Genomic DNA, 25,000 nt, shown 5'->3' with positions numbered 1-25,000 from the left:
CCCGGGGATCTTCAATTTGAGAATCGCCGTTTTAGAGGATGGCAAACGGCATCTTGTGATGCTGCAGCATGTTTTGAGTTTGAATTTATTTTATTTTTTATTGAAGTGGTTAACAAAGTCAAGTGCACTTTGAGAGAGGATACAAAGTGTACTAACTTTAAATAGACACTTACAGGGTCGTATGAATATAGTCAGCATCTGGTGTCAGCATTTAACTACTATGTCCCACAAAGTGATGCACCCCTTAATACTCAGATTAGATTGTACTCTATATTTTCTAACATTTGTAACACTGACGCACCTGTCTGTGCATGTTTTTTCATAGTAACAAAAAATAGTGCACGAACATTAATGGGCTGCGGTCATTTGTACTTTGCACTTTCATTTACTCTACATGTAGGATAATTACTGTTTTGCTGTGTATGTAGAAGGAAGCTTTAATGTCTCAGAGAGGCACATTGACTTACACAGTCAGAAATAATATACAGAAAAGTGCAGCAATGAATAAAAACTAAGTGCAAAAAAGTACAGAAGTAGACAACCACACAAACACTGCCACTGCTGTTATTGTCACCAAAGTCATTTTGTGAAAGCAGTGATAAGAAGCAGCTAGAAACCCTGTCACACCTGCTGCTAGGAACAGGCCATCAAACATTTTGTTTAAAAAGCCAGTAAATTGTCAGGAAAAGACCTCATATACTCTTTAGTGCTGTCTCTACAGAGGTAAAATCTCTGTTCAGTTTGAAGTAAAATTTATTATGTAAAGTGTGCTGGGAGTCCAGTAAAATGAATTAAGCTCTCTGTAATATGTATACATCCATATACAGCTTAAATGTATTGTATATTATCATATCAACACCACTGTCACCCCCTCCCCACATACACACAATACATTTTGTACATCTTGCAGCATATAACAATGCAGTACCACAAACTAAAACTTGTTATCAGAGCCAAATCTCCCTGATTCTGACACACTCAATGGTGTATGAGTTGTTCAGAGGCATCCTCCCTGCTTCATGAAATCCCATTCACACTTGAACGTTCAGCTGAGCCTAAATGTCTGATGAGGGACTCGAGTGCACCAGGGGTCTGATTTTCTTGTCTTCCTGTTTTCTAGATTTGACAGTGTTTGAAAAGCTCAGTTGGTTTTTCACTAATTCTCTACAAGACAGTCTTTCATTCCTCAGAGTAACAATAGCTTGTCTTTAATGTGCCGTGTGTTGACATTTGCCTCTCTTGATGGCTGCCGAGCATCTTAAAGTTCCACTAAAGACCTAAATCTTTGCATTTAAGGTCCTGCTAACTACCAAGCAGATGCTGACGGTGCTCTTAATGAGTGCTTTATCAACGGCAGGTGCACTGAAAAGGTCACACTATTTATGTTAAGAACACACCAACAGTGCTAGCCCTGATTATTAAACAAACATGTTATCTATAAAAGCTGCATATGTTTCTTAAAAGGTCTCAACTGGCAGTAAAGTACATGTTGGGTTTAGTTTTAGATCTGATATTGCGAAACCTGCCGGATGAGGTTCTGATCTTTCTTCTCTGTGGTCCCTCCTGAAGGTGAAGCGGACATATTCCCAGGGAACGTACCGTGCCGGGGCCATGCGGCAGGTCAGTCTGGTTGGGGCTGTGGACGAAGAGGTTGGAGACTATTTCCCCGAGTTCATCAGCATGTTAGAGGAATCTCCCTTTCTGGAGGTTAGTGTGTTTGTTATGTAAACACCACGACAGCCATTCGATGTGGGAATGTCTCACTTTTCCTGCTGTATGGATATGAGTCATTTTGTAACTCCCAAGTTTCTCACCTTATGTTTATGCAGCGCACTCTTCCTTGGGGAACGTTCTCCAGTCTGCGGCTGCAGAGCCCCACCGAGAGCGACGACGGCCCCATCATGTGGGTCAGACCTGGAGAACAGATGATCCCCATGGCAGACATGCCAAAATCACCATTCAAAAGGAAAAGGTGGGTTAATATATTGTGTGTGTAAATGTTTGCCAGTGTGCAGGTGTTATTGTCTCACCAATAGTATAAAGAAAGTTCATTTGTGAATTACTTTGAGCTCATCTTTCACACCACATGAACTTAAACATGCCTTGAACATATCCTGTTGAATAAATGTATTTCAGGTCCACCAATGAGATAAAGAACCTGCAGTATCTACCCAGGGCCAGTGAGCCCAGAGAGATGCTGTTTGAGGACCGGACGAGAGCCCACGCGGACCACATCGGTCAGGGGTTCGAGAGACAAACTACTGCTGCTGTAGGTGTGCTGAAGGCTGTGCGCTGCGGAGAGGAGTGAGTACACAGTGACATGTTTTACCTATTCATACGTAGTACACACACATACTTCTACACCTTTGCATTGAACACAGCCTGACAGCGTGTTGCCCACATAACTGTGATAAAGCACCTTTGGTCTGGCGCTATAGGCAGTTAAAAATGTTAAAGGTAACAGAGCAGAAGGTAACACAACGTAGACGGTCAACACTTCTGTTACAATCACTGGTAACAGAACACTTGTTTACAGATTTAAGAGTACTGTGAAATAATAAACTATGGGGAACATGTCAATCTCAGGAGGTTGACAACGTCTGTTTTTAACTCGTGTCAGTAAACAAGACTTTGTGTATTGTCTAGCAGGAGTTATGCTCCTGCCCGGATCACCAAAGATGTTGTGTGTTTCCACGCCGGAGATTTCCCAGATGTGGTCATGAGGCTGCAGCTGGACCTCCACGAACCTCCGCTGTCTCAGGTGGGTCAGATTTGTTAACTGTGTCTAGTACTATACAGCCGTATAAATAGATCCGTTCTTTCGGTTTGTGAGATCAAGAGATTTAAACATCCCTTACAGCTGCACTAATCAACATGTTTATATTAATAGTAAATCAAATGACTATTTGTAATGTAATCCACAGATAATTAACACACAACTCTAGTTCCCTTCAGCTCTGCTGAGCTTTATCATGTGTTTCAGCTCATTGTTCTGGTTTTATAGCCCGAGCTGGGTTCGCTCTCACCACTCGTCAACCCTGCTTTTTAGCAGCATGCAGCTGTTTTTAGTGAAAAAAGCTCAGATAAACCCACTGTACGCTACCTACTGAGCACCAAACCGATCAGCTGGTGAACATTTGCCAGGTGGCCATAAACACAACTCCAAATGAAGGGTCTGCTGAAAGTGTAAATGAGCAACTCTGTGCTAACATTTTCACCATATCAGCTTTATACAATGCTAATATGTCAAAGTTGTGTTTACAGCTTGTTGCATTGTCTCCTAGTGAAGTCAGGAAATGCAGTTGACAGTTGAAAACCCAGAGCTTTTCTTTGACCTCCAACATTGTCTCTCTGTAATACATTTAGAGTAGAGGAATTCCTTAGTATAATACTGTTCGCCTGTGCAATACATGATCTGAATCAGATGTCATATCTACAGTGCAATAATTTAAGTATTTGCTCATTTTATTGAGACATTACTGAATCTCATGTGTTCCTGTTACTGCCTCCACAGTGTGTACAGTGGATCGATGATGCCAAGCTGAACCAGCTGAGGAGGGAGGGCATCCGATACGCTCGAATCCAACTCTACCATGATGACATCTACTTCATTCCCAGAGGAGTTGTCCACCAGTTCAAAACTGTGTCTGCTGTCTGCAGTCTGGCCTGGCATATCCGACTCAAACAGTATCATGAGCACGAAGAGAAGGAGGAGGAGGAGGAGGAGGAGGAAGAAGAGTTGAAGGAAGAGGAGAAGTGTGCGCCTAGAGAAGTAACACTTCATATCAAAGAAGAGGAGGAAGACGAGGAGGTTGAGGGGAAGGAGTGTGGCCCTGCTGTACAGATGGTGACAAAGCTGGAGGATGAGGAGATTGAGGGAAGGGAGGGGTCGCCCTCACAAACTCCCACACAGACTTTCCAGGAGGAAGAGCAAGAGAACATAGCCGAGATGAAGGAGTTGTCAGCGACACAGTCTCTACCTTTTGTCAAAAAGGAGAGAGATGAAGGTGTACTCCCTCACACACTAATGGAGCCCAAAGCTGAGGAAGGTGGAACAGAGGAAGGTATGGGAGTGGGAGATGAAGATGCAGACACATGCCGGACACCGCAGAAGGGCCATGAGGAGGGTGGAGTGGACAGTGCATCCTTTAAGTCATTACAGCAAATTAGGAAGGAGAATGATGTGGAGGAAGAGAGGCAGCAAAAGACAACTGTGTCAGGTCAAGGTCTGAAAGACAAGACTAAAGATAGTATAACGAGCACTTACAACACACCACAAATCAAAAAGGAAAAAGATAAAAGCAAAAGAGAGAAAGATGAAAAAGAGCGGGTTAAAGAGAAAGAGAAGAAGGACAAGGATAGGAGTAAAGAGAAGGAAAGGGATAAAAAGGAGAGGGGGAAAGACAGGGAGAAGGACAGGGTGAGAGAGCAGGAGAAAGTTAAGGCTGAGGGAGGAAGAGAGGGTAGTACATCGACGCAGCCATTGCCACAGATGAGGAGAAAAGAGGACGAGGAGCGGACAAAAGAGGGCAGCAAAGCCTCTCAAACTTCCCTGCCTGCACAGAGAGACGAGAAGTGGGCCAAGGAGTGGGACTCAAAGACACAACCCCATGTCAAGAGAGAGAAGGAGCACGCAGGGAGCGATAAGGAGAAGGGAGGCACCCAGGGAGCGTCTCACTTACGGCCAGACGGGGAGGGGGTGCGGGAAGCCTGTTCGCATAAACACAAGTCTTCGCACGGGAAGAAGGACAAAAGTGGCCACAGGGAGGGCAACACGTCGAGTACGCAGGGGGCACAGGCAAAGGCAGGGAGAGAGGATGGGAAGATGGGCACTCCCAAACCTGTGAACACTCAGGTAAAGAAAGACGGAAAGAAGGATAAAGACATCAACAGTAAAGAGGAGAGGAAGAAGTCTGCCTCTGGCTCTGCGCCACCAGAACACAAACCACCACGGACGCTCATCACCTTTGACCTCTTTAAGCCGATGGAGGCTCACCAAACTCTGGCCCTTTCCTTCACAGACAGTAGGCCTAAGGCCCACCATCACAGTGATCCTCGAGGCTCATCCTCTAAACCTGGATCTGACAGTCGGACAGTTGTGCCCTCTAAAGGACCAAAAGTAAAGGACACAGTGCAGGGAAAAGCTGCCACACCCCTACAGGACACTCGGCCACAGCAGCACTCCTTAAAACAACCCCTTAAAACACACACACCCCAAACACAGAAAGACTTCTTAATATGAATGTCTAGATGTCTTGTTTTTTTTACTGTACAACTTACGCTGAGGCTTTGTTAAAGTATTTGGAAATGCATCCTTCCTCCAGACATCAACTGGTCTTTCTAATTTGTAATAGATGAGCAGGGTGCATTCCATTACTTTGCTGACACAGCCACATTATGCCAGTGACGTAGTGAAAAAAGGATGCACTCTCCAAGTATTTTATCAGTGCCTAAGAAGGTAAGCTAAGTAGCTCACCTCACATTTGTTAGCGAATGTACGTAGGTTCTATATAAAATGTTGTGTGATCCATGAAATCAGCGCCTGTGCACTACTTAGCTTCGCTTTTAAAGCACCTATTTTAGGTACTGAACTAGCCAATCGGAAAACAACCATACTTACTCCCTGCTATAGAAATTACCTACATTCACTGTTTGGGATATTTCAGCAAGTCACAGAGCTCCCGCTGAAATCCTCTTTGCCGTGTTGCTTTAGTCGATGGGGTTTGTTGTTTATAACACTCCAAAATCGGAACAAGTAGTTGTTTTCAGACTGGACGTTGTTTGACTCACACAGGGCTGTAAATGATACTGTATGTACCAAAACTGTACAGTATAGATGTTATTGGCACCAATGTGAGAAAATGTATACAGAAATTGCATATATTTTTTGTAAGACAAGTTTTATTTTCCATAGAACTTATTTATATCATTTACTGTCTGTTTTTATTTGAAAACCAATGTATGTGAAGATTTTGTTGTAAATACATTTTATTTCCTAAGATAAGACTTGGTAGTGTGATTTATACTCTGATCAGAACCTCTCAATAAATGGTTCAAAAATATTGACTTAGTGTTAATGTCTCTCCTGCATTTCATATCATTAAGGTTTCAGGCAGCTTGGGTCTACAGTTGATCCAACACTGAAAACTACTGGACTGATTGCCATGACATTTGGTGCCACAGTAATTCAAAATGTCCACTTTTAACTAACTGCTAACATGCTCACTTGCTAGTATGTGAAGTGCTCATGTAACATGCTGACCCTTTTCACAGCAGACATTTTGACTTGTCATAGTGGGAAAAGCACAGGTGTTCCAACGAACATTAATGATAAGCCCGCTCTATTCAAGTGTCCCAGTGAGCCAGCGTGCACAATCCCAGGGTCCTGAAACTGAAGCAGCTAAATGGAATTCAGCCATCTTTGATTTCATTATTAACTCCTGTGCTCTTCCTAAACAAGTCAAACAAAAGGCCTATTTAACACTCCAGCAGTCCATCTGAAGCTTATAAAGTGCGGCTAAAACAGGTTAAATGCACTTACTGACACATGCGTCTACCAAATGAATGTAACTAGTGGAGAGCCCTTCAAATCTGGCCTGCTCTGAGCGGGCTGATGGAAATGACAAAAGATGACGCTGAAATATAAATGACGAAGTCCAGCTTACACTGATAAGTTGAGTGTATCAATACTGAGCTGTGCCTGACAAGGTGAGTTGAGATGAACCTGTTGATTTCTGTAACAGGGACTTTCATCTGGCTGATTTTATGTTTTCTGATCACACATAAAAATTTATCCCCAGGACATAAAAAATTGTTTCAGTAGCAGAAGGACATCCTGGGATGGTTATGAACAAATAGTTGTAACACATCATGTGTGTACCATCACATATGCAAGCTGTGAGGAAATGCTCTAGTAGTGATACAGCGATCTCACAAACCGGTGGAATGTGGCACACAGTGCATGCAAGTGAATACTGGATAGTTTCAGTGTCACAAGGATCCCACATTAGACATTACTATAGTACATATGGGTGAAGTGGAGACCAACGTGTAGTGCAGAAAGAGACTGATTTTGGATCACAATGACAGATCATGTGGCCCTCAGTTGCTTAGCTCCATTTGTTAAACCCAGTCTCACCTGATAGATCCAGCTTATACACAGTGAAAGTCTTTTTACCCTCTAGCCCAGTTCACCATGTCATTAATTCATGCAGCCTAAAGACGCACCAGTAGGCAGTAACATGAATGTCAAAACAATGTGAAGGCTGGATTTATTCAGTGATGCCAAACCGTGCGTACGTAAACTCTCCCTTTTGAACGAAGATCCAATGGTACTGCAGAATGACATCTCCAACTTTCCAGGTACAGATTTCACTCTGATATTAGTGCTCTTTACCCCCATATTTAAAACCTGTAAACCACACTGCAGAACTCATTGAGCCCTCAACCTGCTGTAACTTAAATGTAATTTATAGCAGAAACAGTGACTTTTATGACATTGACAAAGAAACCACAGCCACTTAATTAGGTCAGCATCAGCCCTGGTTCCAATGGAACAGATTGGTGCATACCAAGCGAGAGGTGCTCGAGTGTAAAATGTACTTGTCCCCTATATAACATTTCAAAACCATGTATTGCACCGTCCCTGGGTTCAGTCCCTCCTGTAGTGGAAAACACTGTGTCCCAGCTCCACTAGCGCCCCACCCAGCAGCACCCACAGGGGGACACACACCACACTGACCCACATTTCAAAGAGCTTCTCCAGGTGGGAGCACAGTGTCAGACAGAAGGCCAGCTTCAGCAGCAGGGCTGTCATGTACCACAACCTCCTCTTAAGGCTCTGCTCGCCATCCCTGGGGTCAAAGTCCGGCTTGCACCGCCCCGCCATCTTCACTATCAGCATGAGGATGAGGATGGTGTCAAAGGTCCAGACAGGGAGGAAAATGAGAAACCAGTTCCAGTGGATCTTAGAGTCCAGCTTGAGGACCAGCATGATGAGGAAAATCAGTGCGAAGATCCAGGAGAGGAGCACTCGCTGGGCCAGGGACATCTTCATCTACAGAGGACTGGCTCAGAGCCGGTATCATCCACACACAAGAGAAACTGAGGACCACAGCCAAGGTGACACACAGAGTGATCTGAAAATAAATCCAAAACACAACACAGCAGGTTCATTCTCTGATTAATGTCATGACGGAGTTAACTTTTTTTACACCACCCAAACTCGCACCCATTAACGTCCAGGCTTTCACACACGTGTATCTGGTTGAGAAATGATTTTGCTGTTACTTCCACTTAGTTCAGACCTGAAGCTACTGCTGGCTAGCTGTTACTACAGCTAACTTGCGAAACCCAACTAAAAGCATTGTTCAAAGAAAGATGTCTTACCAAGCCGACCGGGAGAGTCAACCTGTTTGAAAGACAGACTCTTCACCAGCAAGACGAATGTCGACACTTTTAAACAGACGACTTAGTTTTAACAGCAGTGCAGCTCGATCACAGGGAGGACTGCGGTGTAGTTAGCTTTTTGCTAATTCAAGCTAGTGTTCCGCCAGAAGTAAACTGCAAGGCTTCCGGTCTGTCTTTACAAAACAAAAGAATGTTTTCAATCAACTGGTATATCTTATTTTGATATATAAATGCAAGGCTTCCGCTACACCTTTTCAAAACAAAAGCACGAGTTTATTAGGTGATGTATTTTACTTTGATAGAAGGGCTTTAGCTACAATTGAGAACACAGTTCATGCCTTCTGTAGCTTTTCTGGAAATTTGGGGATTTTAGCAGCCTGGCAGGGATTTGACAAAAAAAACAATCTTAACTCAAGGTCCATTTGCTAGATTTCTTCCCCACATCTTAGCAAAATCCATCTGCCGATAAAGGTGGTTGAGAGATGTGAAGTGGACCTTGAGTTAAGAATTTACAAGTGCCAAGGTCAAGAATGAACCTGAAGCTCAACCTGATGTGGGTTTACAAAAAAAAAACGTACACATGGTGGTTATTTGGGGTGGTACCAGTATTTTTAGACTTGACATTTTTTTTAACATTAGTATACAATATAAAAAACTTGAGATGAGGGTGGGAGGTATATTGGTGGATTTGACCTCATGATGACTGCCAGGCTGGCACTGATTATAGGTGGCTTAATGGAGCTTGACCAAGAGGTAAAAATAATTCCAGCTGCTACTGTAAATCCAGTACACACAACCTCTTCTTAAAGGCCAACCAAATTAGTAGTCTGTGTAGCCATTCATACACATGCCAATATTAATGAGGGAAAATATTATATCTATAATGAATCAATATTTAATATTCAATAGAAGGAGATAACCCATGTTTTTAAATACTATTAAAATTTATTTAATTTTTACTGGGCTAGTATAACAAATTAATACAAAGTACAACTCTGTAGACATAATAGATTGTCAAAAAAAGTAAAGTACAAAACGCTTGAGGTAAAACATCATTTGAAAAAGATTCAGTTAAAAAGCCCTTATTAAAATCTCAATCCATTTAAAGGTAAAAGCTCACTTTACACTATCTAGCTGTCCTAAAAAACAATGCACTTTTATTTACAAGGTAGTGGTGGTGCAAAATACAGTGTGTGAGACGACATTCAGCCAAAATGTTCATGTCTTTGTCAAATGTAAACAATAAACATCGTCACATTCCTCAAACTCCTGCTGTACACAGCTAATACAGAAAAGCAAATGCTGTCACACTGATGTTTGCTCTAAGAGGATAATTTTGCATTAGCGCTCGATGACTGCCGCTGACAATAAAAACAATTCAACAGTCCATATGTCGTACAAAAGTGAAGAGCAGAAGACCTCATTACTGTGTTACTGCCACGAGGCAGACAACAAAGCTTAACAGAAAATATAAAACTGCTGTGAAGTTCAAAGTACACATATACAAAACACGTCCATGATAAATATGTTAGGTTTCTGTCATTTCTCCATGTAAATGGTGGTTGTAACAGCCATCTTCTTAGCAGAAGTAAGAAACTGGTACTGCGTGAAAATCCTCATAACTCCAATTTTTTCAGTGCTTCTCTACGGGTTAAAAGATAACATTAACTATACTGTATGTGTTTGATGTTTTCAACAGATCTAATGAAAATACCAAAACCAACAATATCTCAATATTTTCTGACTTCCCCGGCACATCCGTAACACTAACGCGCATTCGCTCCTACTAGAGACATAATTCTTAAAAAATGGGTTTTTAATCAAATAAAAAAGAGCTGGGCAGTGTAGTTTAGTTAAATGACTTAAGTTAGGAGTAAACAGTGTATTTGTTGGGACTATTTTCACCTGCAGATTAATACACATTTGATCATCTAGTGAGTGTTTACAGTACCAGCAATAAACTACAGTGCCTACGTTCATGCAAACGAAGAAACATGTCAGTGCAACTGCGCGGCTCATTGATGTGTTTTTAGTAGTTCTTGTACAAAATTTGAGGCCTGTGGTAGTGGACTAAGCTGAAGCAGGCGTTGGCTAGAGAGAGATCATTGTTGATTTTGGTCTTTTCATAGAATGAGTTGCCAATAAGAAACATATAGAATATAACCTTTGAAAGCTGAGGATAAAGTCACACACTAGAGGGTCCTCAAGTTGAAAACCTGGCGACACATTGTCAGTCCTTTTAATAACACTTCCACCGGCATTTGCTTTGTATTTTGTTGGAAAAACATGATTTTCTTAGTTCTTAAAAAGTCGACTTTTAGAGTTGCGAGGGTTTCACTCACCAGTGAAAGCACTTTGAATGGACACATCATGGAAACTCATCGTACTAAAGTAAGAAAGGAAGATGGTACCCATTTAATGAAATGTATACGCATGATTTCTTTAATCTTTCGCACAGATTATTACCGTACACACTGTGTGGGCTACAGCTACACAGTGCTCTGCCTGCTCTCGCGGCTGTACCCCATAGCCTCTGAGGAGTGAGGTGGGAAATCAATAAATATCCCATCTGAGTCTGAGTCTGCAGACTCCAGCACTTGTCCAATTATGGTTTCAGGGCTGGATGATTCACTGGGTGGCGTGGAGGATGCACCCTTACTGAGATCAGTCATTGTTGTTGTGGCCTCAGTGCCGTGGAGAGCTCCTGAGGAATGAAGGGGAAGGATGGACGGAGACGAAAGAGGCAAGCCCATGGCGCTCGCTCCTGCTTGTAAAATACCTGTGAATGAGAGGGTATACTGGATAAATATGGATTATTACATTTAGATGTTTCACAATAACCAACATCAGATGTCTTAATCTGCGTCATACCATTGAACTGAGAGCCCACGCACAGCCTGTTGGAGGAGGGGCCAGACAGTTCAGATCCTGAAGCCAGGTCAGCGTAGGCCAGTCCTTGTTCCTCCAGGCATGATATAATCTCACAGGCCGAGTGGCGGCGGATTCCTCCACTGCCAACAGAGCTGGCATCTGGGTCATACTCAGCCACCGGGGTCAGCAGCAGAGGGATATTGTAGCTTTTTGATCGTACCACAGGGTTTTTACACGGTTGATCTGCAGACTTGGGCCAGCCCCACGGTAAACACTTCTCTGAAAGACGAGAGGAAAAGTTGGTGAAGGTGTTGATTAATTTATGTTACTTGTCAGCCACATGCCAGTGTTACTCTACGTTTTGGGTTTGTGCCCAGATTGTCTCACCCAGAACACAGCAATGGGCCTCAGCGCCATCTCCAGAGTAAAGCCCATGGGTGCCCAGGTAGGGCGAGACCACCTTCTGAACCAGGGACTCGAGCCTCAGGTAGTCCTCATTCACACCACGCGACTCATGGACCCCCTAAACACATACAGAAGCAGGGATCAAAGTGTGAATTTAAGGCTTCAAACACACCAATGGATTGTTTCTGCTGGTCTGAATTAAAGCTGCTCCTTGGTGCGTAAGCAATCAAGACCATGAGAAAAATAATAAATGACAATTTTGATTATTAACTCACAGAATATGTCTTACATTTTCTTCTTGGAGCACTCAAATGTGAGTATTTGTATGAGTCTCACTTGAGTGGAAAGTGAGTAACTTTGTTTTTTATGACTGTAGATCAGGCACTAAGCAATAACAAACTAATAAATAATAAGATACAATAAAACAATATTAGGAATGGGGGTAAACAATAATAAAATGTCATTGTGGGCTCCAAATAAGAATAGTAATCAGAAACATGTGTACAAAGAGTCCGTGGTAACTTGAGATGGAAACTACAGTTAGATTTTTGACATGTTATTGACTACATGTTAATAATTAAGAACAGAAACAAACAAAAAAAACCCAACCCCAGATCAATTGATAATAAAAACATTAAATGCAGACTCATTATTCATTTTACTCAATTACAAGGTAACCTGGTTTGGATTCATTCAAGTATGCACTTCTTTAACCCATTGATGCCTGAATTTATTTACAATAACAAATAGGCGACATTTGCGACAATCGGTGTTAAGGGGTTAAGATATATGCACTTGAACATGCAACAAATAAATATTTTTAACTAGAATTTTAATAGCTTTATTTTATGCTATTCATTCTAATGTGAGTATTTATGTGTAGATACAAGACACGATACAGACTGGAGCTGGACAGAAGATACAAAACTGCAGGCGTTAATTATCTGTAATAGTACTTTACTGTGCTTGGAAACTACCACGTGCAAAGCTCCAAAATATGATTTGTTGCTGTTTTGCCTTGCTGGGAACTGAAAGAAAAAACAAACAGTGAGCGAGGAAACATGCCATTAAGTTTGACGCCTGCAGCCCTACCTGTAGAATAAGCAGCATCTGTGTAACAGAAGGCGGCACACGGGCCCGAGGTCGAGACAGGGCGTCGTCTAACTTTACACTCAGGACTATGGTGTTCCTGAAGTGAAGCAGAGCTAGCTGTCGGACAGAGGGCTCCTTACCCTGCACACATCGGGGACACACAAAACAGCAGAATTGAGCAGAACAGTGATCATCATCCAGTCAAGACTGGATAGTTGTTGATCCTTTGGGCAGCAAAGACAGAAAAAAACAGCAAGAGGGTTGTGCACCTGAACAGGATGGAAGATGGCCTGCAGCATCGAGAGAACATCACAGAAGAAGAAGTCCCAGGTCTCTGCCAGAGAGTCGAGTAACTTCTGACCTGCATCAATCACACAGGAACAAGCCAGAAATGCAGTTGATTAAAGCTTAATTCACAGGTACAGACCGCTACGAAATATATTCAGACCATTTATCCAATCAATCATACCTTCATAGAACCTTATCTTGTCCCGAAGGATGACCATGCCTTTTGTCAGCAACTGGTTCTGTAGAGTACAGTGAAAAGAGGCCATTAAATACAGAGACACCTCCACACCACAGAGTGACAACTACTGTTAAAAGACGTCTGCTGCAATATATGATTAAGTGTCATCTCAATGTTTTTGCAGCTAATCCCAATGCTACCATTTCATTCAATAATAAAATAATAACAGCCTATTTATTACCTGTAGGTATTCTGTGAAGAAGGACCCCAGCTCAGTCTTCAACAGATGCCTGAGGAAACAAATAATCATAAGATGGACAGTATGCAACCACTGTTAGCTATTACTATTACTATTTTCTCATTTCTGTGTGAATAAGGTGTTTACAACCTGCATTTAATCACACGTGACCGTGCAGTTTACATGACATAGAACCACAGGGTATAAAGCAATCTACTAAGCACACAGTTTTCCTGCTTGACCATCGAGAGTTGAAGAAATGTGTGTCAACCTCCTTGTGGCTTTGCTGCACATGAAAACATGTTTACTGGGCTATAACGGAGGCTGATGTGACAGAAGTGATGGGTCTGGTTTAGCTAGATAATAAGGTATCTGGCATGACCACATGACTCCCCAGGCCCTTGCATACAGTACCCACACACACACATACACACACACACACAAACAAACTCATTCACAAGGAAACGTTCAGTCAGCAAACGTCGGACACACAGTAATTATACTAATTTTAGCCCAAAATTACATCAACGGTCTAAAATAAGGAAGCTTTCTCTTTACTGTGCGTGAGTGTGTGTGGCTGTTTCTGTGGCTGTCGAAACTTACCGGACACCTTCATTGAGGACGAAGAGCTCGTTATCTGCCAAACCTTTCTTCTGGAAGACTGCTATGACAGCATTGTGAATGCTGCAACATAAAACACAAACACACACAAACTGGTCTATATTATTGTTCACAATGCATTTAACCACTACATGCTGCACCTGGATTGTATTCGGTGTACCTGTTCCAGGTGGCATTGGCTCCTGCCCTCTTCTGCTTCTCCCCTCTGTCCTCTGGTGAACTTTTCTCGCTCCTCCCCAGCTCGCTGAGGCTGGGAGAGCTCATCAGCTTCAGCCGGTGCAGAGTCCTCATGAGGGAGATATAGAGGAAGCGGAAAGAAACAGAGTATGCACTAAGTACCGGATAGGAGAGAAAGAAGGTCAGGCTATGAGCGGACATGCAGCGACACAGAGAAGAAACCCGAGGAGATCTGGAGCTGGGGAAAGGTAGAGAACATAAGCAGAGAGAGAGAGAGAGCTATAAGAGAACGCAGAGGGAAAAAAGCACAATGACAATACAAAGAGCGGCCGGTGACAGAGGAGGAGAGAAGTAGGACAGAATGATGCATGGAGAGAGAGGGGCAGCACGTTAAGAGCAGGATGGGTGGAGCCAAGCCGAGAGGTGGGCCACCGCACTGCCCGAGGTCTCAGAAGAGGAGAAAACAATGGCACATGCACTGATAGGGGGCATACTCTTCCTCCCTCTCTGCCTCTCTTTCAGTACAATACAACCATTGATACAAACAAATATTTATGCAGAACACAGATGCCAGAGGAACTGCAGGGTAAGCAGACTGAAGCAGCAGAGGACTTTGTTGTGCTTGTCACTGTACTGCGAGGAGGCGGAGGAGGAAGTTGTCCGGCTTATTAACAACAACAACAACAGGGATAGGAAGCGGTGACACAGTACGGGACAATAAAGAAGGTTTTCCTGCTCTCCCCTTGTGAGCGTACAGCCCGACCAATGCTGGATCTTGGAAGCCGATAATGATATTGATATTTGAGAGTTTAAACATCCAGTTTCTTCTCTTTTATATCCCCTTAATTAGCTTTAAGATTGGAAAAATCATCATCACGTATTTATTGTGTATCCACTTGGTTGAACTATGAAAACTATGATGTTCACACTTAGAGAGATTCAAACCCAGGACTTCATGTATTTATGGCTGCACTGTCCCATCAAATGCAAATATTCTGAATGTCTTGTGCATCATTTTTGGACACACTGATATGTTTATTATCTTTGGAAATTTTTGTAATATTGATCCCACTTTCATATCTGCATGCTAAATATGAAGCTAGAAACAACCGTTAGTTAGCCAATCTTACCATATAAACAGGGGGAAACAGCTATCCTGGCTCTGCCCACAGGTAAAAAAAAAGGGGGGGTTATGTCCTGAACTATTTCTTGTGACTTTTTGGAGTCACGTTACAGTGAAATTGCCAGGCAACAGGAGGAGAGTCCAGGGGATCTCTCCATGGATAAAAAATACTGGAATGTTGGAAAATGGATTTTGTTACCTTTGGACAGAACAAGGCCAGTGTGGCACATATTTTTATATTATATTTATGTAACTACCCATTCACTTGTGTGTTATTTTATAGGTATGCACTTTATCTTGCATCTTTTTGGACCTCTTTCAATTTAATGAAACAAAATAATACAACTCAACAACTCAATTTGGCATTTAAAAGGTCACTGCAATTATATAAGCTGTGGGTTTGTGCTGCGTTCTTCAGAACACCAGAACAAGTAAAACCACTGAGGACCAGTCAACTCATTGCTATGTATTGTTTTTATTCTTTCAGAGTAAATTATTTCTAAAATATGTCACCCCCTTAAGTCAGCACCCTATGGGTGTAACATAGCTGTTTCCCCCTTGTTTGCAGTCTTTATGCTAAGCTAAGATAACTGGCTGCTGGCTAGATAATCTGGTATATCTATTCTGATCTCCTCATCTAATTTGAATAAGAATATTTTCCAAAATGTTAAACTATTAAGCCTACCTAAAAAATCTGATAACAGTATCAGCCAATAGTAATTTACAAAAAAACACGACGAAAAATGAACTCATCAGTGCTCCCTGGTGGACAAACAATGTAATGGAACCTACTTATCAGCTGACATACTGATACCATATAGCCCTAGCAGTGGTCGGCCGCGTGCCAGAACCGGCCCACCAGCAAAATCTGGCCCATGGCCAGATTGCTTTGATAGCATAAAAATAAAAAATAAATTAATCGATAATGGCTGGTGCTGAAATAGATCTCAGTCATGACAGCTACAGTTACTCACACAATCACTTCCTATTAAGTGATTTTGCCTCTAAAATAAAAGCGTGAGAAAGTCTTTTGCAGCAATGCTTCATGTCGAGTTTAAGAGGTTTTACTTTGAAGAGTTCTGAAGGACATTCACAAGAGCCTCTGGCTTGCTTGACACACCTCTGAAAAAGCCATCAGTAGATTCCCCTGAATTTCCTCAGGAAAATGAATATATGTGTCCATATGTTTATGAATGCGGATCGCGCCGGAACGCCGGAACGCGCACACACACACTGCAGCACATGCTTTATTATGAGCATGTGCAAAAGTGTCCTTTTATTCAATTTGTTTAACAAGGGAGAAAAAAATATCCACAGTAAGTTGATATCGATCTTACAATCTACCTAACGGGAGTCCCGCACAGTGCCAAACTGAACTAAACGTACATATGATTTTAAGTAATTTGACTTTGTTCTGGTCCGCCATATAACGGCTTGAAAAAAAATTGGCCCGATGCCTGCCATATAGGGTAGTTTGGGTAAGACGCCTTTGCTCAATGTGTATTTGCAGACACATAAAAGCACATGTTATGTTGTTATGTTATTGATTTTTTTGTATCATAAAGATGGCTATGCTTAGGGTTACATATTATAAAGTAAAATAAATACCTACATTTGACAAATTAATTTGTATTTAATCAAATAATTTTTTTTTAGGAAAAACGCATTTTCCCAGCTACTGGGGTAAGATGCCCCCTCCCATGGTGTGAAATCACTTTAATAGATAAAACAGATAAAATAAACTACAAGTAGCTGGTTAAAAACAACGGGATTATGTGATAGACCAATGTTTTAGAAATAAACTTGCCTTGCCTCATGTTATTAGCTCTCCTATCATTTATTCGTCAAGACTTTTAAACAGTGAGGTTGCTAGAAACTTCATTAGCACAAAGTCTGAGGTAAAATAAGCACTAGCCAGCTAGCTATGTGAGCACATGTAAATTTATAACCTCAGAATTTTACCTCACACTATCACACTACCAGTGTATATATATATATATATATATATATATATTAGAATTAAGCAGGGGGGCGTCTTACCCCATGCTACCCTATCTGCAATAAACTAATATATTGGGCCCATCAGTTTGTCAGTCTAGCTCTGTATGAGACAACCTACCCTCCTAACTCAATTCAGAAGGGCAGCTGTGATGGCAATTTTAAATGAATGAATACCTGCTTTCATAAAAAATCAAAAAGTCCTGAACTGAAATGAGACACAGAGCACGGTTTGCATATTTTCAGGAGGGACTGGTGAAAAGTAGCAGAAGAAGAAGAAATGATGAGTTCAAACCCACACAGTCCAGGAACTCTCTGCTCACAGCACGGCAGTAAACAACAGACCCCCTTCTCCACCCACGTACACACAAACACAGAAAACACGGAAGGCAAGTGTGCAAACTGATGAGATGTAGGCTACACACATAAGGAAATGTGTCAATCAAACGTCCCACCAGGAGATCATTATCATTAGGGCAACATGTGTTGCAAGCCAGCTCAGCCGGTTAATGAAATCTTCCGGGAGGAGAGATGGGAGGATTTTTTTATGAATGCTAATTAATATTTCAGGCCTTTTCCAGGATGCTGTTAATCCCATGAACTGAGCCTTACCTCCTGATTGGATGCTCACTGCTGCTGTCCATGTCTGGACTCGGGGGAGGGGCCGAGAAGGTGCTGAAGTTGAGTGACAGGGGCCGGGAGGAGGGCCGGGAGGCGTGCCTCCGCCGGAGTCCATCAAGCATCTGAACACAAGAGAGCAGATGATGGAAAAATTGGTTGTTAAGGTTTGACTGAAGATAACCATATCATCCAAGGCGCCTACAGCGTACAGGAGTGATCACAAGTAGATCAAGCGGCTATGTGAAAAATGTGTGAGGCCCTGACATAGCCTATAGCTATATACCACTTACCTTGAGACAATGAATGAAACACTGGAGCACTAAAAACACATAAATTAAACTTACGCTTATGGGGACGCAGGAGACACTCAAGCCACACATTATAGTGTGAAATCAGCCGGGTGCTTTCTGCTTCCTTATTCCTTCGGGGACTGTTATTTCAACACACTGGTTGAGAGTGTTTTGCAATCAGAGCTCAACCTTACGCCCCAACCTTACCACAATCACACACACGCATTACATCAGAGAGAGAAAAAAAGGGAACTGCTTGCGTGTGCATGTACAGTATGAGTGTGTGTGTGTGTGTGTGAATGAATTATTCCTGTAAAAGCCAGGAAGACTAGATCCTCCCTCTTGGAGTATGACATTACAGTATTATAGTCTGTTTGGGTGTCTTCGCCATAGAAACACACCGTTCATGGTAAAGCACCATCCCCTGGCCAGAGGGGAGAACAACAGTCTGGGCTGTCACTCTTCAGACAAAAGACACAACACCAGCCTCCTTCACTGCCACCCTGCATGCCAGTGATAAAATGGGTGACTAGTGTGTTTTCACAAGGGTTGGCCTGCAGTTTTATTGGAGTAAGATCACATCTCAGCCAGAGCCCCAGAAGCAGACTACACACTGTCTATTACCCGACATGCCAGGCCACGCCAGTGTGGGCATTTCTGCTTTTGTACACCCCTCCTCCTTTTCTTTTTAGGGGCGACTACGGTCAGAGCCACTTTTAATTTCTATTAGTCTCAGGCGCTCTTCTGGCCTATTCCTAACCCGTTGTGCGAACGCCCTCATGTTTATTCCACCAAATAGGTAATCAATCGGCCAGACGCGCAATCAACAGTCCATGTTTGTCCTACACGGAGGACTATACAGGCAGTCGTGCGTACGTGGATGTTTTTCTATTTTTTCTACCTGTGTGGACGAGAGAATGGGGCGAAGTACCACTGTAAGCAACGTGACTGCCTCGTGTACAACCTAGGTGGGCACGGATGCATCCTTAAGTCCACCGATGGATAAAAGCTGTAGTCTCTTATAATGGCCACAAAGTTGCCGTATGTCATGCGCCTCTACCCGCCCACTGTAGCCCGCACTCACCGTTCCTGATCCTGTCGTGTTGTTCCTGTTGGGATGAAACGCTCATGTAGTACAGAGGGGATGTGTTTGCTGTCCGGGCTCATCAGCAACTGGCTCCTCTACTGTTCCCCGCCGGTCTGCGCACCCACACGGGCATCAGGATGGGTCCGACCTGCGGTGGTGGAGGGGGACTCATTCATGAAGCATGCTCCGCCGCTCGCTAGCTCTCTCTCTCTCTCTCTCTGGCTCGCCCCCGCTTTGTTTTGACGAGATGCAAAGCAAACCTGGACGCGGCCGCCAGGAGCACGTGTACGCGCACTGTGGTTTATAGCTTTATGCAAAGGAGGGGGGTTCAAGAAAAAACACATAAGCACGAGTTTTGTCATGCTCTGGACAGACATGTTTCATCTTGATAATCAAACAGGCTATTAAAACGCCGACGGAGACAGATCCACTGGCACGTAGCACCAAACACGCAGCCCTCTACAAATAAAAACAGGAGCTACTGGATGCTATTTGCGCTATAGCACAACTTGGGCTCCATGCAGGTGCGCAGACATTACTGGAGAAAGAAAGGCCTGCACGTGCCACGTTGCTTTGGTCTCATGCATGAATTTGGCTACATAAACAGAGTGGGAGGTAGTAATAAAAGCATAGTATCCAGGACTGACCCCAATGCCGTGTAACACAGTGGGTGTTTTGCCATCTGTCAAAGCATTTAGCAAATAATCCCCTATTTCTATGGGTCGTGATGTAAATAACTGGGTCTCGTGAGAAACCTCACTGGTATAAAAACCACGCAATAAGAACTGAGGCACACGTTTCGGTTGCCTCCTCAATATATCAGTAAATATATGAGGCTACCTTTTTGTCTGGTTGGCAAACAAAAACCAAACCAGGACATGCACGCAGTAAACCAGGAGCACATTAACATAAACACACTGTATAACCCAAATGGACAATCGGCTACGTTTCTGTCACGTCAGATTCTCAGAAGACTTTGATAATTATTTAAGTGAAAACGTGTGAAAAGCAAGGGAGGCCTAATAGTGGAAGTCACATACTGAAATTAAGAAAAAAAATGTGGAAACATTAAATGTCCTTTTTAATTTTACATATTGTCCTTTATTACGAATTTACAACCACTCCCAAGTAACAGTAGATGAGAAAAACATGGCCCGTATCAGATTTATTATGAATCTCTTCATTGAATCTGCCTGATCCATAAATGTAATGTTCACTCAGGTCCGTCTCGTAAATTCCCATTTTCAAGCCCGCAGATGAACTGCCACTATGCTACTATGTGTTGTAATAATTGTTAGTATTGCTTTGAAGTCACTGAGTCATTCTATATGGAAGCTATGGAGAAAATATCATTGTTTCATATTAACATTTGTATGTAGAAATAAATAAATTGGCACATAAGTAATTAAAAACGCGATCTATATCAGACTAATTTAGTATTATTGTTGATAATCATGTGCACCATCGACAGAAGAGATCAGGGATAACGCACTAATGATTAAGGCTGGTTGTGCCATAAAACCACGAGTGTTGACTAAACAATAAAATTCGCCATGACAAAATGAACACTGAAGTTTCATGTTTTCCGACAGGACACAAAAGCAGCATAAACTCCTCCTCCTTCTGTCAGAGCGGGAAGTTCAGATGTTCGTCTGGTTTAGCTAACGTACCACATATCTCGGTGCCCCGGATGCTAATTCAACACAAAACTCACTTGTGAGGAATCTTAACGAGTGAGTTTGTATTTATGTGGATGCGCAAACTAACTAACAACAGCTTATGGTCACGGCTAATGTAATATTGAAAGTGAAGCCAGTTTGACCTGCTGCAGACGTTAGCTTCACTTTAGCTTTTAAAAAGGAAGTTTCCCTGATGCACGAATAGAGGGATAGAGGGCGGTTATGAGAGCTGACAACACCTGCTATTTAGCGTTAGCTACATTAACTATGGCCCGTTTCTGTTTGTTTTAGAGGAGAGCTCTGCAATCATGTCCAGTAACGCCGAAGAGAGGAGCAGCTCTGCACCCAAGTGCTTCGGACAGGTGGGTTACAGAGCACGCTACTCCTTTATCTGAAAGCTCCTGTTCGTTCAAGTGAGGCTCAGGTGTGCAGATTGAATTAACTAACGGTAGTGCAAGGCTGCACCGGTCTCACCGTCCTACAGATGTTAAAGTTATGAGAGAAATCCAGGGTTTTTTCAGTCATGCAAGTGTGTCAGTCTCTATCACAGTGATCATGTGTTTCTCTCCCCAGCCTGGATCTTCTCCCGTTGCTTTTCTGTTCAGGTGGACTGAACACACTGATTTAAACACGTCAGCATGCAAAAGAGAGAGTGTATCTGTGTATTTTTTTTTACTGATATGGACCTATGCATCTGATATAGAAGTTGATTGGATTGTAATGTACTGACAAACTGTCCCAGGGTGGTTTTCAATGTTTCACCTGGTGCATGCTGGGATACACGTCTGTCACCCACAGTCCAAAAAGTGAAATGAGAAAAATAAATTAAAGAATTTAGTAATTTGAACCCTTATCATCCAGTTTAGATTGATGTCCCCTTTCAGTAGCTTTAAGTTTGGATAAACCATAAGATTCCACATTGTCTGACAGTATCTCAACGCTTCACTGAAGCTCGTTTACAGAGAGTGAATATTTAAACCCAGGACTCCATGTTTTCATGGCTGCACCGCTCCAACAATGTCTTGTCCATCATTTAATGCAAATTTCACCCTCGTAACTTTGGGATCTCCAATAGAATTTAAAATACAGGTCTATGGATTTGGCCAGTGTTTGAATGCACAAAATAATAATGTTGTAACACATTTCTCCAACCTGTCCAACGATGTTGTAAACTTTAAAGTCTTGTGGCTCTGTGACACCAGAAGGTATTGTGACTGCATTGGGGTGAAGGGGTTACTCAGAGATGAATGAGGTTTCATTGAAAAACCACCCGTCCTTTTCTTATGTCGCGCGCGCGTGTGTGTGTGTGTGGTTTGTCTGTTTTTTGCTCTCCTAACTGGACTGTGTGGTCAGTGTACCTACACAGCTGATGAGTACCAGGCGGTGCAAAACGCTCTGCGCCAGAAGTTGGGACCAGAGTACATCAGCACCAGAGTGGCTGGGGGAGGACAGAGGGCAAGTCTTTGTTTATCTCTCTGCCTTTGCTTCGTGTGAAATAGTGCAAACAAGCAAAGTTATGTATGTCTCTCAGCTGGGTGACATTATTGCACAAATGCATTTTCATGTATGTTATATGATTTCTTTGGATTCACTTGGATATAGGGCTGGGAAATAAAACAATAATGATAATTATTGCAATATAATTTTCCACAATAACAACATTAATGTTCAATGAATTAATAGAGATAGACATTTATTTTTAAGGGACTGAAAAAGATTTTACTTAATTGTACTCATGCATATTTGTTGAAAATTTTTGTTAAGTGATCCACTGTTTGACATAAATAATAAAAGTTTAAGACCACAATTAACCATCTGGTTTCTTCACTCAGGAGCAAAAATCTACCTGTAAACTTGAAAATATTATTACATTTATCATGATAATTATTGATATCTAATGATATGAAATTTTTATAGTGATAAAGGTTTTGGCCATATATCTCCCAGTCCTACTTAGATATTCTCTCTCTCGCTCTCATATATTTATTTATATATCTCAACACCTGAATGATCTCTTCCAGGTGTGCTATATTGAAGGGCATCGTGTAATCAGCTTGGCTAATGAGATGTTTGGATACAACGGATGGTCTCACTCCATCTCTCAGCAGAACGTCGGTACGTCTCACAGCTTCTTGTTGCCAGAGGATCAACTCAAGTCAAGCTGCTGCCACAGAGCGAGACTAACAAAACACTTCCATTTCACAGACTTTGTCGACCTCATCAGTGGCAAGTTTTATGTCGGAGTCAGCGCGTTTGTCAAAGTGCAGCTGAAGGTTAGATAAATATATTTATCACTCAGCATTATTTTCACAAGATGGAGATTAATTTAACTTGAAATGTTTTATGTATTCTCTCCTCCACGTGAAGTTGTGTGTAACGCATACTTTTCCTCTAGGACGGGTCGTTTCATGAGGATGTAGGGTACGGAGTCAGCGAAGGACTGAAGTCTAAAGCTCTGTCACTGGAAAAGGCGAGAAAGGAAGCTGTCACTGATGGCATGAAGAGAGCGTTAAAGTACTGGAATTTACATTTTTGTCTTATCAATTTAAACTATTCAGAAAAAATAATTTAGAACAGTTTTTCTAAAATATGTTTAGCTATAAGAAGACTGACTGCTTTTGCTGATATTAGATTTGTGTGTGTGTGGTGTTTTTTCTTTTTTTTGTCTGGTCTTGTTGTGGATGGTCTTGTTGAGATGCTTCGGTAATGCTCTTGGAAACTGCATCCTGAATAAAGAATACCTCCAAGCCATTAACAAGATCCCCAAAGAGGTCAGATGCAGTGCATACACTTTTTTTTGTTTTTATTTTCATTTAAAAAATTCTTTGGATGCTGAATCTTGTCACTTCTCCTCTACACGAAGCCTCCTCCTCCTCTAGACCCAGCCCAGACTAAGCGCTGTGAGGGCGAGCCATCAGTGGAGAAGGCCCGGGTCTCCAGTCTGGTCCAGGAGGAAAAGTGTGTATGTGCGGTTGTTTCTGGCAGGAAGCCGCTGGAGCCCAGAGTCCTCAACCAGAACCAGAACCAGAACTGTTCGGATGTTCATACTCCTAATACTGCTGGCTCTGCTCCCAGCAGTGACCATGAGAACGTCTGCTCCAGGTAAACAGCTGTGGGTCTAGTTTCTGTTTTTAACGGCGCCCTTGATCCATCTCTGTCTCTTGCGCATCCAAATGTGCAGCACCTCCGATCCGTTTCCTCTGTTTCTTCCTGTAAGACCTGTCATGGACTCGGTGGACGTTGTCGGGTCTGAAGCGCATTCAGACCCCAAACAGTTGAGGAAACTCCGACAGCAGCAGCTTCAGCAGAAGTTCAGGAGAGAGATGGAGGCAAAGAGGCTGCAGCAGCACCAGGACCCGGCCAAGTCTGAGGGCACAGATGTCACTATTGGACGAGGATCCAGTGGAGGTGAGGGCTTCATGTGTAACATACTTCAGAGTGATTTCACTCCCTTTTTATAGCAGCAACCTCAAACTCAAACGGCCTTTCACTGGACAGGACGTAACAGTAACACTGTGTGAAATTGCTTACCTGGAGAATAGCGTGTTTCTGTTTCCAGATTGAAGAGGAAGCTGTCACATTTAAAGACACCAAATCCAACTCTGTTGAAACTGCTGAAACTGTTGTTGATAGGTTGTGTAATTAAGCACATAAATGTGACAGAGTATCACTGACGTTGAAACATGTGTGGGGTGGCCTCCAGGTTTGAGAATGCTGGTTTAAAGTGTCTCTTTATTTGTAACTTTTAGGAGTTTAACTCTTACTTTTCTCTGGTGTGGTTTTTTTTTTTTCCATTCCTCCAGGTCATGAAGGTGTACCAGCGTTCAGTGACGACACCTTGGCTGGACACAGGAAGCCCAGCAGCAGGGATGAGTATTTAGCAGGTGCTATAAGCCGCCACCAGAGGGCTCAATGTACTCCTC

The 25,000-nt window shown here is 42.5% G+C and overlaps 4 protein-coding genes across 4 annotated transcripts; 2 read left to right on the top strand and 2 right to left on the bottom strand.

Annotated features, from left to right (window-relative positions):
• Positions 1 to 1,569: 1,569 nt before the first annotated feature.
• On the top strand, positions 1,570 to 6,063 carry LOC119915278 (lysine-specific demethylase 9-like; the record flags this gene model as incomplete). The annotated part of the gene is given in 5 exon segments (XM_038734817.1): positions 1,570 to 1,707; positions 1,830 to 1,972; positions 2,137 to 2,304; positions 2,650 to 2,761; positions 3,515 to 6,063. Coding segments are annotated over 5 exon segments (2,289 nt in total), but the record flags the coding sequence as incomplete, so codon positions are not given.
• A 662-nt stretch (positions 6,064 to 6,725) lies between these two features.
• Positions 6,726 to 8,562, bottom strand: LOC119915280 (transmembrane protein 60-like). The gene is made up of 2 exons (XM_038734819.1): positions 8,389 to 8,562; positions 6,726 to 8,138 (listed from the first exon to the last, which is right to left on the bottom strand). Exon 2 carries the CDS (start codon positions 8,054 to 8,056, stop codon positions 7,652 to 7,654), a length of 405 nt encoding a protein of 134 aa, XP_038590747.1. The 5' UTR covers positions 8,057 to 8,138; positions 8,389 to 8,562; the 3' UTR covers positions 6,726 to 7,651.
• A 772-nt stretch (positions 8,563 to 9,334) lies between these two features.
• Positions 9,335 to 19,620, bottom strand: prr5a (proline rich 5a (renal)). Its single transcript, XM_038734818.1, has 11 exons — positions 19,396 to 19,620; positions 18,013 to 18,143; positions 14,263 to 14,388; positions 14,085 to 14,165; positions 13,485 to 13,533; positions 13,247 to 13,304; positions 13,047 to 13,138; positions 12,778 to 12,918; positions 11,668 to 11,803; positions 11,281 to 11,559; positions 9,335 to 11,188 (listed from the first exon to the last, which is right to left on the bottom strand). Exons 2-11 carry the CDS (start codon positions 18,141 to 18,143, stop codon positions 10,899 to 10,901), a joined length of 1,383 nt encoding a protein of 460 aa, XP_038590746.1. The 5' UTR covers positions 19,396 to 19,620; the 3' UTR covers positions 9,335 to 10,898.
• A 1,396-nt stretch (positions 19,621 to 21,016) lies between these two features.
• On the top strand, positions 21,017 to 24,961 carry rad52 (RAD52 homolog, DNA repair protein; the record flags this gene model as incomplete). Its single annotated transcript, XM_038734820.1, is given in 10 exon segments — positions 21,017 to 21,131; positions 21,369 to 21,439; positions 22,431 to 22,532; positions 23,099 to 23,192; positions 23,283 to 23,350; positions 23,473 to 23,591; positions 23,773 to 23,848; positions 23,941 to 24,179; positions 24,295 to 24,485; positions 24,881 to 24,961. Coding segments are annotated over 9 exon segments (1,024 nt in total), but the record flags the coding sequence as incomplete, so codon positions are not given.
• Between the last annotated feature and the right edge of the window lie 39 nt (positions 24,962 to 25,000).

Source organism: Micropterus salmoides, unplaced genomic scaffold (assembly GCF_014851395.1).
Source record: "Micropterus salmoides isolate LMB-PRFRI ecotype aquatic unplaced genomic scaffold, ASM1485139v1 Ms_hic_scaffold_2033, whole genome shotgun sequence".
Lineage (NCBI taxonomy): Eukaryota > Metazoa > Chordata > Actinopteri > Centrarchiformes > Centrarchidae > Micropterus > Micropterus salmoides.
This window is presented reverse-complemented; position numbering and strand designations above follow the sequence as displayed.